Source organism: Leptosomus discolor, unplaced genomic scaffold, assembly GCF_034619465.1.
Source record: "Leptosomus discolor isolate bLepDis1 unplaced genomic scaffold, bLepDis1.hap2 HAP2_SCAFFOLD_124, whole genome shotgun sequence".
Classification (NCBI taxonomy): domain Eukaryota; kingdom Metazoa; phylum Chordata; class Aves; order Leptosomiformes; family Leptosomidae; genus Leptosomus; species Leptosomus discolor.
This window is the reverse complement of record NW_028237881.1, coordinates 74,553-90,445: the sequence shown is the minus strand read 5'-3', so window position 1 is coordinate 90,445 and position 15,893 is coordinate 74,553. Positions and strand designations below refer to the sequence as shown.

Genomic DNA, 15,893 nt, shown 5'->3' with positions numbered 1-15,893 from the left:
GAAGGGCGGTGGGATGGATGAACTGGAGTGAGGATGGGAGGGACCAAGGGAAGAAGGATGGATGCACGGAGAGAAGGGAGGAAGGACAGGAGGACAGAGGGAGAGGTGGGTAGAGGGGCGGGAGGAAGGAAGGCCCCAAGGACGGAGCCGTGGGAGGAGATCTGCGCGTGGGGAGGGTTGGAAGGATCGAGGAGAGCCAGGGCGGGTGGGCAGACAGACAGAGGTCTGGCTGAGGGGTGGGAGGGGGAAGGGGAGGAAGGGCGGACAGACAGCCGGCTGGGGACGGGCCGACGGAAGGACGGACGGACGGAGGAGGCGTCTCCTCAGCTGCCCTTCAAGAAGGACTGCGGCGCCGACGACATCTGCGTGGACGACCTCCAGATCTCCTTCAACTTCTCGGGGTAGGACCCCCCCATTCCCCGTGTCGGGGGACACCCGCCCAGACTGGGGTCTGGTCCGGCCCGCCCCCACCCGCCTCTGTCCCCTCCCCCCAGGCTGGAGACCGTCGTGGTGGGGGTGACTGACATGGTGGACATCACCGTCACCCTCCGCAACCGCGGGGAGAACTCGTACGGGGCCACCGTCCAGCTGCAGCACGCCGAGGCCCTCTCCTACCGCAAGGCCGTGGTGCTCCAGGTAACCCACCCCAACGATCCCCTCCCAACCCTTCAGAGACACCCCCAGAAGTCCCCAAGACCCTTCAGAAGTCCATTTGGCCTCCTAAAGGCCTTCCGGATGCTCTCAAGAACATCTACAATTTCATGTAAATGCCCAGCTCCCCTCCAGATGTCCCCAGGAACCCCCACAAGTCCGTATGGCCTCCTGATCCCTCTCCAGACGTGTTCGAGGCCCCCCAAAGTCCATGTGGCCCATCAACCATCTCCAGACATCCTTGAGGCATCCCAAACATCCATTTGTCCACCCAAAGCCCTTCTAGGTGTCCCTCAAGCCCTCCACAAGTCCATGTGGCCTCCTAAACTCTCCCAGACGGCCTCAAGACCCCCTAGAAGCCTTTATGGCCTCCTAAACACCCTCCAGATGGCCTCAAGACCACTCAGAATCCCATCTGGCCTCCAGCCCTCCTCCACACGTCCCCTGTGCCCCGCAGGGTGTCTTGCCCACCCCTGTCCCCACCCCTGACACCCCCCGGGGCGTTCTCAGTCCTCCAGGAGGTCCATGTCCCTCCACTGCAACTCGGAGCCAGCGGTGGGAGGGCAGCGCCGGACCCTCTGCCTCGTCAACCACCCCATCTTCCGCTCTGGCGGCGAGGTAGGGGTGTCCCCGGTGTCCCCACCCCCCCCCGGCCCGCTCAGGCACTGGGGGCCGCGGCCACGAGGTGGGTCAGGGGGTGACGCCCGGGCGTCCCGCTGCGCAGGTCGTCTTCACCGTCACCCTGGACGTGCCCCACGGCGCGGAGCTGGGGGGCGTGTTGGAGGTGGTGGCCAACGCCAGCAGGTGGGTGGCCGGGGCACGGGGGGTGCGGGATGGGGGGCGAGGGGCGCGGTGACCCGTGTGACGCCTCCTCCGCCGCAGCGACAACGGGGCGCCGGGCGGCCGGGAGCAGCGCGGCGAGATCCCGGTGCAGTACGGCGTCTTCCTCGTCCTCACCAGGTAGGGGGCGCCACCGCCCCGGGCCACCCGCTGCCCCTGCCCCCCGTCCCCACATCCCTGACGTGCCACCAGCCCCTGTCCCTCACCCCCGATGTGCCACCGCCGTGTCCCCACGCCCCCAACGTGCCACCGGCCCCCGCGTCCCTACCCTCCCACGGCCCCTCCATGTCTCCCCATCGCGCCCCACCACGTCCCCTCCTGTCCCCACCAGCGCTCCGGACTCCACCAAGTACCTCAACGTCTCGACCCACGCGGGGGCCCCCACCAGCGCCCCCGTCACCCACCACTACGAGGTGAGTGGGGGGGGGGGGCAGGGGGGCGATGCAGGCACCGCGGTCCCCGGTCCTTCGGGGGGGGGGGGGGGTCTTGTCTCCACCGCCCCCCCTCTCCACGGCAGGTGAAGATCTTGGGCCAGCGGGGCCTCCCCCTCAACGTCACCTTCCTGGTCCCCACCGCCCTGGGGGGGACCCCGCTGTGGGACGAGCTGGAGGTGACCCCCGACCAGGTAACAGCCCCCCCTGCCCCGCTGCCCCTCCAGAACGGGCGGTGCGCTCCCCAAGCGGGTGGGTGACCCCAGAGCGGGGGCAGTGCCCAGACGGGGGGGTCCCCACAACCGGGGTCCCCCCCACCCACCCCAAAGGAGGAGCTGGTGCGGTGCCAAGAGGTGGCCGAGCAGCCAGGGGACCCCGACGCCCCCCGGCGCCTGCAGGAGCGCCCCCTGCTGGTGAGTGCTGCCCACCCGGGGGGGCTGGAGGGCGGGGGGTGCCCCAGACTCCCCCCCTCACCCCCAAATCCTTCCCCAACCCCCCAGGACTGCACCGTGGCCGCCTGCCGGGAGCTGCAGTGCCGGGTCCCGGAGCTGGAGCCCCCCCAGGCCCTGGGGTTCCGCCTCGGGGGGAGCCTGGCCCTGGGCTGGGTGGCGCCGGTAAGGGGGCAGCCGTGGGGCAGCCGCGGGGCAGCCAAACCAGGCACCCGACGGCGATACCCTGTGCCCCGCGGCTGCCCCACATCTCCCCCCCTCCCCTCCTTGACCCCAGACCCAGCAGCCCAAGCTGGTCATGCAGAGCTCGGCCGGGGTCCTCTACGATGTGGGGCGCTACCGGAACAGCGGGGGGCGGCCCCAGCTCCAGGTGGGGTCCGTGGGGAGCGGTGGGGTGGGGGTGCCACATGCCTGGGTCCATGGGGGGGCAGTGGGGTGGGGGTCCCGCATGCCTGGGTCCCTTGTCCAGCCCCACCGCCCCCCGCCCCACAGGTACAGACGGAGGTGGAGCGCCTGGAGACCCCCAACCTGGTGCCCCTCATCCTGGGGAGCTCCATGGGGGGGCTCGTCCTGCTGGGGCTGGTGGTCCTGGTGCTCTACAAGGTGAGAGGGGGTGGGGCCTGGGGAGCCCCGCCCATATTGGGGGGGCGGGGCCTCGTCTTCCCCCCCCCCCGGGCTCATCCCCCCCCCCCCCCCCCTCCCCAGGTGGGCTTCTTCAAGCGTCGCTACAAGGACCTCATGGAGGGCGACGGGACCCCCGTGGACCCCCCGGCTGAGCCCCAGGAGACCCCCAGACACCTTGGGTGACCCCTGCTGGGACCCTGGGGGTTTGGCTGATGAGGCCCTGCACACCTGGGTGCACCCCACCCCACGCCCCGGCGGTGAGGGGGTTTGGGGGATCTGCCTGGATGCCCCCAAATGTGGGGTGTCCCCCCCATTTTGCAGCTGCCAATAAAGCCACATGGATGCTGGACCCTCCCCCCCCTTGAATTTGGGGGGGGGGGGGGGGTCGTGCCCTGCTTCCTGCGTCCCCTGCGGTGAGATTCCCCCTCGTCCCTCCCGAGGTCCCCAACATCCCCACCCCCTCGCCCTTCGCCAGGGTCTATATTTAACCCCAGTCTATATTTAACACGTGCACCGAGCTGGGGCCGGGCCTCAGCCCATTGGCCAGGCCAGGGGGTGCCGTGGGGCCGGGGTGACCATCGGGGACAGTCGCCCTTCACCGCCGCCGCCATGGTCACTTGGGGGGCAGCCCCACAGCGGGCCCTGGCCTCCGCCGCCGGGGCTCACACCGGTGCTGCCGGAGGTCCGGGGTTGTGGGGCGGCGGGATTTGTTGGCAGGCGGGTGGTGGTTTTAGGGCTGTATGGGGTGGTTTTAGGTGTTTCTGGTAGTTTTGGGTGCCTTCGGGGGGTGTACTGGGTGATATTGGGGGTCATGGGGTGAGGTCCAGGTGTTTTGGGGGTGAAACTGGGCTGTATCTGGTGGACTTTGGGTGTTCTGGGGTTTATCAGGTGGATTTGGGGGTGTTTGGGGGCAGTATCTGTGTTTTGGGGCTGCTTTGGGGAGGTCTTGGGCATTTTGGGTGGGTGTCAGGTGTATTTGGGCATGTTTGGGGAAGTATTGGGTGTTTTGGGTTGGTATCGGGTGTATTTGAGGGTGTTTTGGGGCAATATATGTCGTTTTTGGGGCTGTTTTGGGAAGGTATTGGGTGTTTCGGGGTGAATTTGGGGGTGCTTGGGGGCATTATCAGGTGACACGGACCCAGCGGTGCCCCGGGGGGGTGTTTTGGGGTGACACATTGGGGGGTGTACCATTTGGGGAGGGGGAGGGTGTAGGGGGAGCGGGTTTTGGGGATGCCCCGGCCCCACGGTGCCTGTGGGGCAGGTCGGACGTGGCGGGCGCTGTCGTTCCTGGTGGCACTGCCGGCGGTGGGGGTCTGCATGCTCAACGTCTGGCTGGAGAAGCGCCGGCACCCCCACGGGCCCCCCCAGTTTGTGCCCTACCACCACCTCCGCATCCGCACCAAGGCATGGGGCCAGGCCTGACGCCGGGGTTGATGGGCTCTATGGGGGGGGGGGGGGGGATATGGGGTGGGGAAGGCCTGACGCCGGGGTTGATGGGCTCTATGGGGGGGGATATGGGGTGGGGAAGGCCTGACACCGGGGCTGATGGGCTCTATGGGGGGGATATGGGGCGGGGAAGGCCTGACGCCAGGGTTGATGGGCTCTATGGGGGGGGATATGGGGTGGGGAAGGCCTGACGCCAGGGTTGATGGGCTCTATGGGGGGGGATATGGGGTGGGGAAGGCCTGACGCCAGGGTTGATGGGCTCTATGGGGGGGGGATATGGGGTGGGGAATGCCTGACGCCGGGGTTGATGGGCTCTATGGGGGGGGATATGGGGTGGGGAAGGCCTGATGCCAGGGTTGATGGGCTCTATGGGGGGGGATATGAGGTGGGGAAGGCCTGACGCCGGGGTTGATGGGCCCAGGGGCTGATGCCGCTGACCCCCACCTCTCTCTCCCCGCAGCGGTTCCCATGGGGTGACGGGAACCACACGCTCTTCCACAACCCCCGCACCAACCCCCTCCCCACGGGTTTTGAGAAATAAGGGGGGGGATTCCCCGACGACCATCCCCCCCCCAGCAATAAATGCCCCGAACCTGCCCCATCTGCCTCCCCCATCCCTGCCCCACAGCGAACCCCCTGCGTCCGGACCCCCATAGTGGACGATGAGACACGAGGGCTTCCGCCACAGGGGGGGTTTAATGAGGGGGGGGAGAGCCAGAGTGAACCCAGGCATCTGGGCACACCCCGCCCCACCCCAACGGGGGGCACCCAGGTGTCCCCTCACCCCTGGGGCTCAGCCGGGGGGTCCACGGCGGTCCCGTCACCCTCCATGAGGTCCTTGTAATGGCGCTTGAAGAAGCCCACCTGGGGGGGGGGGATGAGCGCGGCGGGGGGGGGGTGTGAGAGAAGGCCCCACCCCCGCCAAATGTGGGCGGGGCTCCCCAGGCCCCACCCCCTCTCACCTTGTAGAGCACCAGCGCCACCAGCCCCAGCAGGATGAGCCCCCCTATGGAGCTCCCCAGGATGAGGGGCAGCAGGTTGGGGGTCTCCAGGCGCTCCACCTCCGTCTGTACCTGTGGGGCGGAGGGCGGTGGGGCTGGACAAGGGACCCAGGCATGCGGGACCCCCACCCCACTGCCCCCCCATGGACCCAGGCATGTGGCACCCCCACCCCACCGCTTCCCACGGACCCCACCTGGAGCTGGGGCCGCCCCCCGCTGTTCCGGTAGCGCCCCACATCGTAGAGGACCCCGGCCGAGCTCTGCATGACCAGCTTGGGCTGCTGGGTCTGGGGTCAAGGAGGGGAGGGGGGGAGATGTGGGGCAGCCGCGGGGCACAGGGTATCGCCGTCGGGTGCCTGGTTTGGCTGCCCCGCGGCTGCCCCACGGCTGCCCCCTTACCGGCGCCACCCAGCCCAGGGCCAGGCTCCCCCCGAGGCGGAACCCCAGGGCCTGGGGGGGCTCCAGCTCCGGGACCCGGCACTGCAGCTCCCGGCAGGCGGCCACGGTGCAGTCCTGGGGGGTTGGGGGAGGATTTGGGGGTGAGGGGGGGAGTCTGGGGCACCCCCCGCCCTCCAGCCCCCCCGGGTGGGCGGCACTCACCAGCAGGGGGCGCTCCTGCAGGCGCCGGGGGGCGTCGGGGTCCCCTGGCTGCTCGGCCACCTCTTGGCACCGCACCAGCTCCTCCTTTGGGGTGGGTGGGGGGGACCCCGGTTGTGGGGACCCCCCCGTCTGGGCACTGCCCCCCGCTCTGGGGTCACCCACCCGCTTGGGGAGCGCACCGCCCGTTCTGGAGGGGCAGCGGGGCAGGGGGGGGCTGTTACCTGGTCGGGGGTCACCTCCAGCTCGTCCCACAGCGGGGTCCCCCCCAGGGCGGTGGGGACCAGGAAGGTGACGTTGAGGGGGAGGCCCCGCTGGCCCAAGATCTTCACCTGCCGTGGAGAGGGGGGCGGTGGAGACAAGACCCCCCCCCCCCCCGAAGGACCGGGGACCGCGGTGCCTGCATCGCCCCCCTGCCCCCCCCCCCCACTCACCTCGTAGTGGTGGGTGACGGGGGCGCTGGTGGGGGCCCCCGCGTGGGTCGAGACGTTGAGGTACTTGGTGGAGTCCGGAGCGCTGGTGGGGACAGGAGGGGACGTGGTGGGGCGCGATGGGGAGACATGGAGGGGCCGTGGGAGGGTAGGGACGCGGGGCCGGTGGCACGTTGGGGGCGTGGGGACACGGCGGTGGCACATCGGGGGTGAGGGACAGGGGCTGGTGGCACGTCAGGGATGTGGGGACGGGGGGCAGGGGCAGCGGGTGGCCCGGGGCGGTGGCGCCCCCTACCTGGTGAGGACGAGGAAGACGCCGTACTGCACCGGGATCTCGCCGCGCTGCTCCCGGCCGCCCGGCGCCCCGTTGTCGCTGCGGCGGAGGAGGCGTCACACGGGTCACCGCGCCCCTCGCCCCCCATCCCGCACCCCCCGTGCCCCGGCCACCCACCTGCTGGCGTTGGCCACCACCTCCAACACGCCCCCCAGCTCCGCGCCGTGGGGCACGTCCAGGGTGACGGTGAAGACGACCTGCGCAGCGGGACGCCCGGGCGTCACCCCCTGACCCACCTCGTGGCCGCGGCCCCCAGTGCCTGAGCGGGCCGGGGGGGGGGTGGGGACACCGGGGACACCCCTACCTCGCCGCCAGAGCGGAAGATGGGGTGGTTGACGAGGCAGAGGGTCCGGCGCTGCCCTCCCACCGCTGGCTCCGAGTTGCAGTGGAGGGACATGGACCTCCTGGAGGACTGAGAACGCCCCGGGGGGTGTCAGGGGTGGGGACAGGGGTGGGCAAGACACCCTGCGGGGCACAGGGGACGTGTGGAGGAGGGCTGGAGGCCAGATGGGATTCTGAGTGGTCTTGAGGCCATCTGGAGGGTGTTTAGGAGGCCATAAAGGCTTCTAGGGGGTCTTGAGGCCGTCTGGGAGAGTTTAGGAGGCCACATGGACTTGTGGAGGGCTTGAGGGACACCTAGAAGGGCTTTGGGTGGACAAATGGATGTTTGGGATGCCTCAAGGATGTCTGGAGATGGTTGATGGGCCACATGGACTTTGGGGGGCCTCGAACACGTCTGGAGAGGGATCAGGAGGCCATACGGACTTGTGGGGGTTCCTGGGGACATCTGGAGGGGAGCTGGGCATTTACATGAAATTGTAGATGTTCTTGAGAGCATCCGGAAGGCCTTTAGGAGGCCAAATGGACTTCTGAAGGGTCTTGGGGACTTCTGGGGGTGTCTCTGAAGGGTTGGGAGGGGATCGTTGGGGTGGGTTACCTGGAGCACCACGGCCTTGCGGTAGGAGAGGGCCTCGGCGTGCTGCAGCTGGACGGTGGCCCCGTACGAGTTCTCCCCGCGGTTGCGGAGGGTGACGGTGATGTCCACCATGTCAGTCACCCCCACCACGACGGTCTCCAGCCTGGGGGGAGGGGACAGAGGCGGGTGGGGGCGGGCCGGACCAGACCCCAGTCTGGGCGGGTGTCCCCCGACACGGGGAATGGGGGGGTCCTACCCCGAGAAGTTGAAGGAGATCTGGAGGTCGTCCACGCAGATGTCGTCGGCGCCGCAGTCCTTCTTGAAGGGCAGCTGAGGAGACGCCTCCTCCGTCCGTCCGTCCTTCCGTCGGCCCGTCCCCAGCCGGCTGTCTGTCCGCCCTTCCTCCCCTTCCCCCTCCCACCCCTCAGCCAGACCTCTGTCTGTCTGCCCACCCGCCCTGGCTCTCCTCGATCCTTCCAACCCTCCCCACGCGCAGATCTCCTCCCACGGCTCCGTCCTTGGGGCCTTCCTTCCTCCCGCCCCTCTACCCACCTCTCCCTCTGTCCTCCTGTCCTTCCTCCCTTCTCTCCGTGCATCCATCCTTCTTCCCTTGGTCCCTCCCATCCTCACTCCAGTTCATCCATCCCACCGCCCTTCTGCCCGTGGATCCATCTCTCTTTCCTCCCTCTTGTCCTTCCCTCCATCCCACTTCTCCTTCCCTCCATCCCACCTCTCCTTCCACCTCTCCGTCCATCTCTCCTTCCTTCCTTCCAGCCATCCCATCCCATCCCATCCCATCCCATCCCATCCCATCCCATCCCATCCCATCCCATCCCATCCCATCCCTCCTTCCCCCCACCCCCCCCAACCCCACAGGCTACCACTGCTCCCCCACCACCCCCATGGGGTGACCCCCAGCCCCCACCTTGCCCATGGCCGTCTTGTTCGAGTCCTCACTCAAGGCCGGCCGCAGGCCCCCGGCCACCGGGATGGGGTCCCCCATGGCGTCGTAGGTGAGGTGCAGCACCAGGGGGTTCAGCGTGTCCCGTGGGCACCCCTGCCCGGCGCAGAGAGACCACCACGTCCCCCAGGCTGCTGCCGTGGGCTGGGACACCCCAGACCACCCCCCCGGGGCCCTTCCCGACACCCACCGCGAAGGCGATGGCGAAGGTCTCGCACCTCCGTCCCACGCTCAGCTGGAGGGTCCCGTTGTGGACGGCGGTGCCGTCGGCAAAGATGGCCCGGCTCGTAGCCCGGTGGGGGTCCAGGGCCGCCTGGTACCGGAGGGTGGTGTAAAGTTGGGTGCCTGCGGGGAAAGGGAGGGGAAGGCGGGTGGCCGGGGTCTCCAGCAGCCCTCCAGCATGGTGGGAAGGGGGGGAGATGGAGAGCTGGATGGATTTCAGAGGGTCTTGAGGCCATCGGGAGGCGGTTTGGGAGGCCCCGTGGACTTCTGGGGGATTTGGGGACACGTGGAGGGGGATTGGGGATCTTGAGGACATCTGGAGTGGTCCTGGGTGGCCAGATGGACACCTGGAGGGCTTGGGAGACATCTGGAAGGGCTTTGGGAGGCCAGACAGGCTTCTGGTGGGTCTTGAGGACATCTGGAGCGCACGTAGGAGGCCACAGGGACTTCTAGGGGGCTTAAGGATACCTGGAGGGGCTTTGGGAGGACAGATGGACTTGTGGAGTTCTTGGGAAGATGGGGAGGGAGTTTGGGGTACTTCGGGGGCTTCCTGGGGGCACCTGCAGGACTTCTGGTAGTTCTCACCAAAGTTGTCCGGGGTTTTCTTGGTGCTGAGGAAGCAGACCTCGGCCTTGGCCACTTCCCCCTTGAGCACTTCCTCCTCCTGACAGTCAAAGGCGGCCGCGGGGATCTCCTGGGGCTGGAAAGCCACCGTCACCTGGACCTTGAGCAGCGGCTGGGACCTGGCGGGAAGCACCGGAGGGGCGTTGGTGGTGGCCGCCACATCCTCCAGGCCGTGGAAGGTCCCAGACGAGTCCCCCGGGCGCACCTGAGCAGCAAGACCTGTCCCTGGGCACCCACGGCCACGTCCGGCAGCCTGTCCCCCGTCAGGTCCTGGCCACCGCTGATGGCCTGGCCAAAATAGCGTGGCCCACTGGAGAACCGGGCACCTGAGATGCGCTGCGCAGGGGACAGAGGCACCCGAGCGAGTGGGACATCTCTGGCACCCAAGAGGCTCCCAGCACATGGAGCATCTCCGTCTTCCAGGATGTCTTGGGCACACGGAGCATCGCCAGCAACGCAAGACGTCTTCATCACCCAAGATGTCTCCAGCACCCAAGACACCTTCAGCACCCAGGCTGTCCCACCACCCAGGACCTCTCCACCACCCAGGCTGTCCCACCACCCAGGACCTCTCCACCACCCGGCTGCCCCCCAGGACCCTGGACGCCCCCACCCCCAGGACCAGGGCTGGGGCGGGGTCTCACCTGGCTGTACTGGGAGGCGACGCCGCCCTGCTTCCCGTGGAAGACGTAGACGGCCCCCCGCTCCTCATCCTCCAGCGGGGCCCCCACGGCCACGTCGGGCCAGCGGTCCCCGTTGACATCCCCCAGGCGAGCCAGGCTGGCCCCGAAGCGCCCCAAGGGGTGGCCGGGCTGTCCCCGCAGCGTCTGCTGGCACCGCAGCTGCCCGGCCTGGGGGGGACGAGGCGCTGGGTGCCGCCCTCTGCCCGCCCCGGGGCAGGGCAGGGCGGGGGGGGGGGGGGGGGGGGGGCGGGGGTCCCCTACCTTCGGCCTCAGGGCGCAGACGGCCACGCGGCCCCCGCCGCCGGCCCCGTAGAACATGGGGGCCCCCACCAGCACCGCCTCGGCCGAGCCGTCCCCGTCAGGGTCCAGGGCGCACAGGGACGCCCCGAAGTAGGAGCCCACCTGCGGGGAGAGACGGCCGCGGGGCTGGCGGGGGGTCGCGCGTCCCCCCCAAACCCCCAGCCCCGGCCTCTCCCCGCGCCCCCGCCCTCACCTGCGGCCCCGTGGCCTCGGCCAGGAGCTCCCAGGCAGCCGGGAGGCTGCGGAGGTGGAAGAGGAGGAGGCGGCCGACGTGGCGGTAGCGGGGGGCCCCCAGCGCCAGCACTCGCCGGCCCCCCAGGGACAGGGACTCGGCCGCGTAGCCTGGGCACAGCGGGGCTCAGCAGGGGACCCTCCCGGGGGTGCCAGCGGCCCCGGGACCCTGGGGGAGATGCTGGCGTCCCCAGGACCTTCATGGGGGCACCAGCATCCCCAGGATCCTCACGGGGGCACCAGTGTCCCCAGGATCCTTGTGGAGATGCCAATGTCCTCTGCACCTCGTGGGGACACCAACAGCCCCCAGACCCTCACGGGGACACTGATGTCCCCAGGAACATTGAGAAGACATTGACGTCCCCAGGACTCTCATGGGGACGTTTGCAAGGACCTGACATCCCCAAGGCACCCGTGAGGACACTGATGTCCCCAGCACCCCCACGGGGACCCTCGCCAGGCCCTGATGTCCCCAGGAACCTCACGGGAACCCAGCGTCCCCAGCCCCACGTGGGACCCTCACGAGGACGCTGACATATCCCCAAGACCCTTGAGGATGCTGGTGTCCCCAGGATCCTGAGAGGGACATGGTCTTCTCCCCACGACCCCCGTGAGGCTGTTGACGTGTCCCCGGGACCCTCCAGAGGACACTGACACCCCCAGGACCCTCGTGGGGGTTACCACCATCCCGGGGACTCCAGCCAGGACCCGTCCGTCCCCGGCCCAGGCAGCCCTTACCCAAGTAGGCGTCACTCATGTCCCCGGTGACGCGGGACACGTTGATGAAGGTGGTCTCCCCGCTCCCGCCGTAGACAAAGGCCCCTCCGGACCAGTCGTAGGCACCCACCGCTCCCAGTACGGGCCCCTCCTGCACCGGTAAAGACGGGGAGGGGGACAGTGGGGCGGGGGGGAGAGGAGTCAGTCCTGCCCCAGGGACACCCCATGGGCATGGGGACGGTCTTGGGTGGCCCGGGGACACTTACGGGGGTGAGCAGGGCGCTGAAGCCCTCCTGGGCCATCTCCAGCTGGAAGGAGCTGCTCTGGGCGGACTGGGTGCCTGGGGGGAGGCAGGGGTGAGCGGGGGGGCACCAGCCACCCCCCTCGGCTGCCCTCGGATCCCCCCGGTACCCTCGATGGCAAAGATCTTCTCCTGCAGCTGGTTCTGGATGCCCTGCAGGGCGTCAAAGTTGTTCACGCGGAAGACGTGGTCCTTGCTGGGCTCGGAGGCGATGGTGTGGAGCTCCGCTAGGGCAGATGGCTCCGTGAAGGCGCTGCCCACCTGGGGTCGGAGAAGGAGGGTGGGACGGAGGGACAGAGAGGTTTGGGGAGGGGAGGAAGGGTGGATGGACAGGTGTTTGGAGAGGGAGCGATGGACAGACATGAATGGAATGGATGGAGATGGATGGATGGATGAATGGATCGAGATGTTGGGGCATGGGTGGATGGAAGTCCAGGTTTGGGGGTGGATGGAGATGGACAGAGGTGCTTGTAGATGGACAGGTGACTGGAGACATTTGGAGATGGCTGGATGGACAGTTGCATCTGGAACGGCTCGTTCCTTGGCTGTGGGCACGCAGGTCCCTCACCCCGATGGCGTAGCGGATGACCTTCATCTGGTTGGCCAACGGGATGACGTCTGAGTACTCCAGGTTGTCGTCAGTCTTCTCCCCATCCGTGATCACAATGAGGATCTTGGCAGCGTCTTCTCGGGCCCCTTTGTTAGGGGTGAACATCTGCGTCCTGTGCCACGGGAGGATGAGGTTCGCCCTTCACCTCACGGCAGGTGGGCGGAAGGGTGTCCCAGGTGGGACATCGGACTCACAGGACAGTCTGGATGGCGGTGGCGGTGCGGGTGGTGCTCCGGATCTGCGTCACCCGATCCAGCAGTCCGACAGGGTTGGGGGATCTCCGGAAGGCCTTGAAGTCAAAGTGGCTCACGACGACATCGGAGAACTGGACCAGAGCAAACTGGGGCGGGGGGTGGGGGGGGCAGGAGGGACAACGTGGGGATGCACTGGTGGGGACACACTGGTGGGGACCCAACCGTCACCCAAAACGCCACCCCAAGAGGGAAGAGCAGCCCAAAGCACCACTGGTTGCGAGGAGCCACATGCAACGTCAATGGAGACACACACACACACACACACATACACACACACACCCCCCGCCCCGAGATGGCAACCAACCCCTCCGAGATAGCACCCCCCTTTGCCAACAGCCATATGCGGGGGTCCCACACACCCCCCCCCCCCGCCCCCCCGGGCGCCTGGGTGGGTGGTACCTGCGTGGTGGTGCCCTGGAAGCGCTTCATCACCTCCGCGATGAAGTTCTTCATCGTCGAGAACTCCTGGCGCCTGATGCTACCCGAGCCATCGACGAGCAGCACCACATCTGAGGAGCTCTTGGGACACTCTGGGGGGCGGGGGCGGGGGGGGGGGGGGCGGGTAGAGACGTCCCCATGGTCAGCTGGACCAGGATGTCCCCAATGCGTCCCTCCTCTGGTGACCCCCCCCCCATACCTGGTTGGGCATCTGGGATGCGCTGGAGCTGCTGGAGGTTGGTGTCAAGGAGGACGCAGAAGCCGTTGAGGTGGACGTTCTCCCCGCAGGTTTGGGGCACCGTGGGGGCACATGCCTGGGGTGGGGACACACACACACACACACCCCCCCCAGAAATCAGCAGAGCTCAGGATGATGGGGGGGTGATCCCAGGGGCAGTCCCCTTGCTATCACCCCAGAAAGACCAATTTTTGGGTGCAACCTCCATTATTTCACCCTGGAGCGGCTGATTTCAGGGGGCAATCCATCCTCCCCTCCTGCCATTGCCCAGGTCAGCCCAATTTTGGGGTGAACCCCATCACACCCCCTCCCCCAAGCCTCACACAAGCCCCCCCTCCCCCCCCCCATACTCACCAGTGCCCCAGTGGCCCCAGTGGCCACTGCTAGCCCCAGGGATGTGTTGACAGCCCCCGGTGGCCCTAGGGAGAGATGGGGTGAGACCATTCTCCTCCTCCTCCTCGGGGACCTGGGTGTCTGGTTTGGTGATGGGGGGGTGGGGGGTGCTCTTACCGGTGACAGGGACCTCCTGGCACTTCCCCGAGCGGTGCCGGCACCAGTAAATCGCCCCCATCGTGTTGGCGGCGCCGCGTTGCAACGGGGCACCCACGAGGACCCTGTCCAGGTTGGAGGGGGAAGAAAGGGGGGGCATGGGGAAGGTTTTTGGGGGACCTCCCCGCCCCCCTCAACCCTGGGAGGGTGTGTGCCCCTCCCCACCTTACCAGCCGTCATCCGCGGTGCCGAATTGGCCACGCTCTGCCCGAAAGCCCCGCCGGCGTCCCCACGGAAGACCATTGGCGTCTCCACGTCCACCCCGGCGCCACGGCAGGAGGTCAGCACTGCGGGGAGGGGGGTTTTTGGGGGGGTGTCTCCCAGGCATCCAGGTGCCATCCCTACCACCACCACCACCCCACCCCCCCCCAGGGGGTCTGGGGCACCCACCTGCACCCAGGCAGGCGAGGAGAGCCCGGGGCTCCATGTCTCGTCGGGAGCCGGGAGGAGATGACAGGACCCGGGGGCCAAAGCAGAAGTTGGGGATGTGGGGCGGGAGGGGAAGGAAGGGGGGGGGGGGGTAGGGGGGGGGGTTGGGGAGGGGGGTAGGCGAGGGGGAGAGGGCCAGGAATTTGGGAAGGAAAAGATAAAAATGGGAGGGAAAAGATAATAAAATGGGAGGGGAGATCGTGAAAGGGGGGAGAAGATGGGAGGGGAAGGAGCGGGAGGGGGGTGGATGGGGCACAGCTGGGGGGTGCACGGCCCCAGGGGGCACATCTGGATGGGGCTCAGCCCCAGGGGGCACAGCTGGATGGGGCACAGCTGGGTGGGGTCGCGCAGGGTGGGGGCTCACCCCTCTTTTGGGGTGTGGTCCCTGCCCTCCCCCCCCCCCCCCCCCCCCGCTTTCACAACCCACCCCCTCAGCCGCCACCGGCCCTTTGCGCAAGGGTGGTGGCCTCAGGGTGACATCAACTTCCCACACCCGTCCCCCCCCGTCCCCCCGCTGGTGATGCCAGCCCATCCCCCCCCCACTCCGCCCAGAAGGAGCCGCCGTCTGGGCCCCACAAGCGCCTTCCTGCGGCGACGGTGCTTCCCCCCCCATCATGGGCGTGGGGGCAGGGGGGGGATGAGGCACATGCAGCAGGCCGGCCGGCCGTCCATCGGTCCCCAAACTTATCCATCCATCCATCTGTTGGTCACCAAACATCTCCTTCCGTCCGTCCATCCCCAACACCTCCAAACATCTCATCCATCCACCCTTCCATCCATCCATCCATCCATCCATCCATCCATCCATCCTTCCAGCCCAAACATCTCATCCATCCACCCTTCCATCCATCCGTCCATCCATCCATCCATCCATCCTTCCAGCCCAAACATCTCATCCATCCATCCTCAACATCTCCATCTGTACTTCCATCCAACCACCCCAAAACATCCCCACATCTCCCTCATCCAACCATCCATCCCGGCCTCCACCTCCTCACAGACCCCAGCCAGCAGGCCCCCCACCACCACCCATGGGGTACCCCCTCAAGGACCTCTCCAGCCCTCTCTGGTCCACTGAGGGTCACCCGTGGGTGAGGATGAGGCACGGGGCAGACTGTCATCATCAGACGCTGCTTTGGAGGAACCACATCCCAGTGACTCATGGCCACCAGCCAACCTCCCACAAGCATTTCCCCACTTCTCTGCCCTGTCAACCCCTCCAAAACCCCCTGGTGACCCACACCCATTGGCCAACATCCCACCACCACCACCACCACCCTTGAGGAACCACCAGCTGCGCCCTGGCTGACCCACGTGGGGCGGGGAAGAGACTTTTGGGACTCTTCCTCCTTTGACTGGTGGCCGTTGGCCAATGTCCCGTCCCACCCCTAGGCCGGCACCACCGGCGTCCTTCGTGGTGGACCCAAGAGGAGGCTCTATGGAGAAGACACAGAGGTGCTGGGGGCCGTGGGGGGGGACAAATGGCTCAGGGTGACACGGGGTGGCTTCGGGGGGGGGGGGGGTGGTGACAGGGTGGGGTCAAGCGCTGGATGGAGGGGTAGGGGGATGGGGTGCCAGGACACGGCTGGGGGGGTCACACCAGGATGGTGGCCTTG

At 67.9% G+C, this 15,893-nt stretch overlaps 3 protein-coding genes across 3 annotated transcripts in view; 2 read left to right on the top strand and 1 right to left on the bottom strand.

Moving 5' to 3' along the window:
* Positions 1-2,642, top strand: part of LOC147412512 (integrin alpha-X-like) — a 3,277-nt gene extending 635 nt beyond the window's left edge. The window contains exons 3-12 of the mRNA XM_086481294.1: positions 244-401; positions 495-636; positions 1,162-1,269; positions 1,376-1,455; positions 1,534-1,611; positions 1,823-1,904; positions 2,009-2,116; positions 2,252-2,335; positions 2,423-2,536; positions 2,580-2,642. Coding sequence (XP_086337420.1) covers positions 244-401; positions 495-636; positions 1,162-1,269; positions 1,376-1,455; positions 1,534-1,611; positions 1,823-1,904; positions 2,009-2,116; positions 2,252-2,335; positions 2,423-2,536; positions 2,580-2,642 — 1,017 coding nt within the window. The remainder of the gene's footprint in view (positions 1-243; positions 402-494; positions 637-1,161; positions 1,270-1,375; positions 1,456-1,533; positions 1,612-1,822; positions 1,905-2,008; positions 2,117-2,251; positions 2,336-2,422; positions 2,537-2,579) is intronic.
* The window catches only part of LOC147412511 (integrin alpha-M-like), a 14,858-nt gene extending 11,680 nt beyond the window's left edge, over positions 1-3,178 (top strand). The window contains exons 28-30 of the mRNA XM_086481303.1: positions 2,658-2,741; positions 2,864-2,974; positions 3,077-3,178. Of these exons, the coding sequence (XP_086337429.1) occupies positions 2,658-2,741; positions 2,864-2,974; positions 3,077-3,178 (297 nt within the window). The remainder of the gene's footprint in view (positions 1-2,657; positions 2,742-2,863; positions 2,975-3,076) is intronic.
* Positions 3,179-5,214: 2,036 nt separating this feature from the next.
* On the bottom strand, positions 5,215-14,890 carry LOC147412510 (integrin alpha-M-like). Its single transcript, XM_086481302.1, has 30 exons — positions 14,821-14,890; positions 14,019-14,135; positions 13,810-13,968; positions 13,654-13,718; positions 13,261-13,375; positions 13,023-13,153; positions 12,564-12,709; positions 12,328-12,481; positions 11,870-12,020; positions 11,725-11,798; positions 11,480-11,609; positions 10,704-10,852; positions 10,472-10,612; positions 10,172-10,378; positions 9,733-9,863; positions 9,489-9,646; positions 8,872-9,026; positions 8,646-8,777; positions 7,977-8,134; positions 7,742-7,883; positions 7,109-7,216; positions 6,922-7,001; positions 6,766-6,843; positions 6,474-6,555; positions 6,264-6,371; positions 6,043-6,126; positions 5,842-5,955; positions 5,637-5,720; positions 5,404-5,514; positions 5,215-5,305 (listed from the first exon to the last, which is right to left on the bottom strand). The coding sequence occupies exons 1-30, from the start codon at positions 14,888-14,890 to the stop codon at positions 5,222-5,224; spliced, it is 3,618 nt and encodes a 1,205-aa protein (XP_086337428.1). The 3' UTR covers positions 5,215-5,221.
* Positions 14,891-15,893: the final 1,003 nt, after the last annotated feature.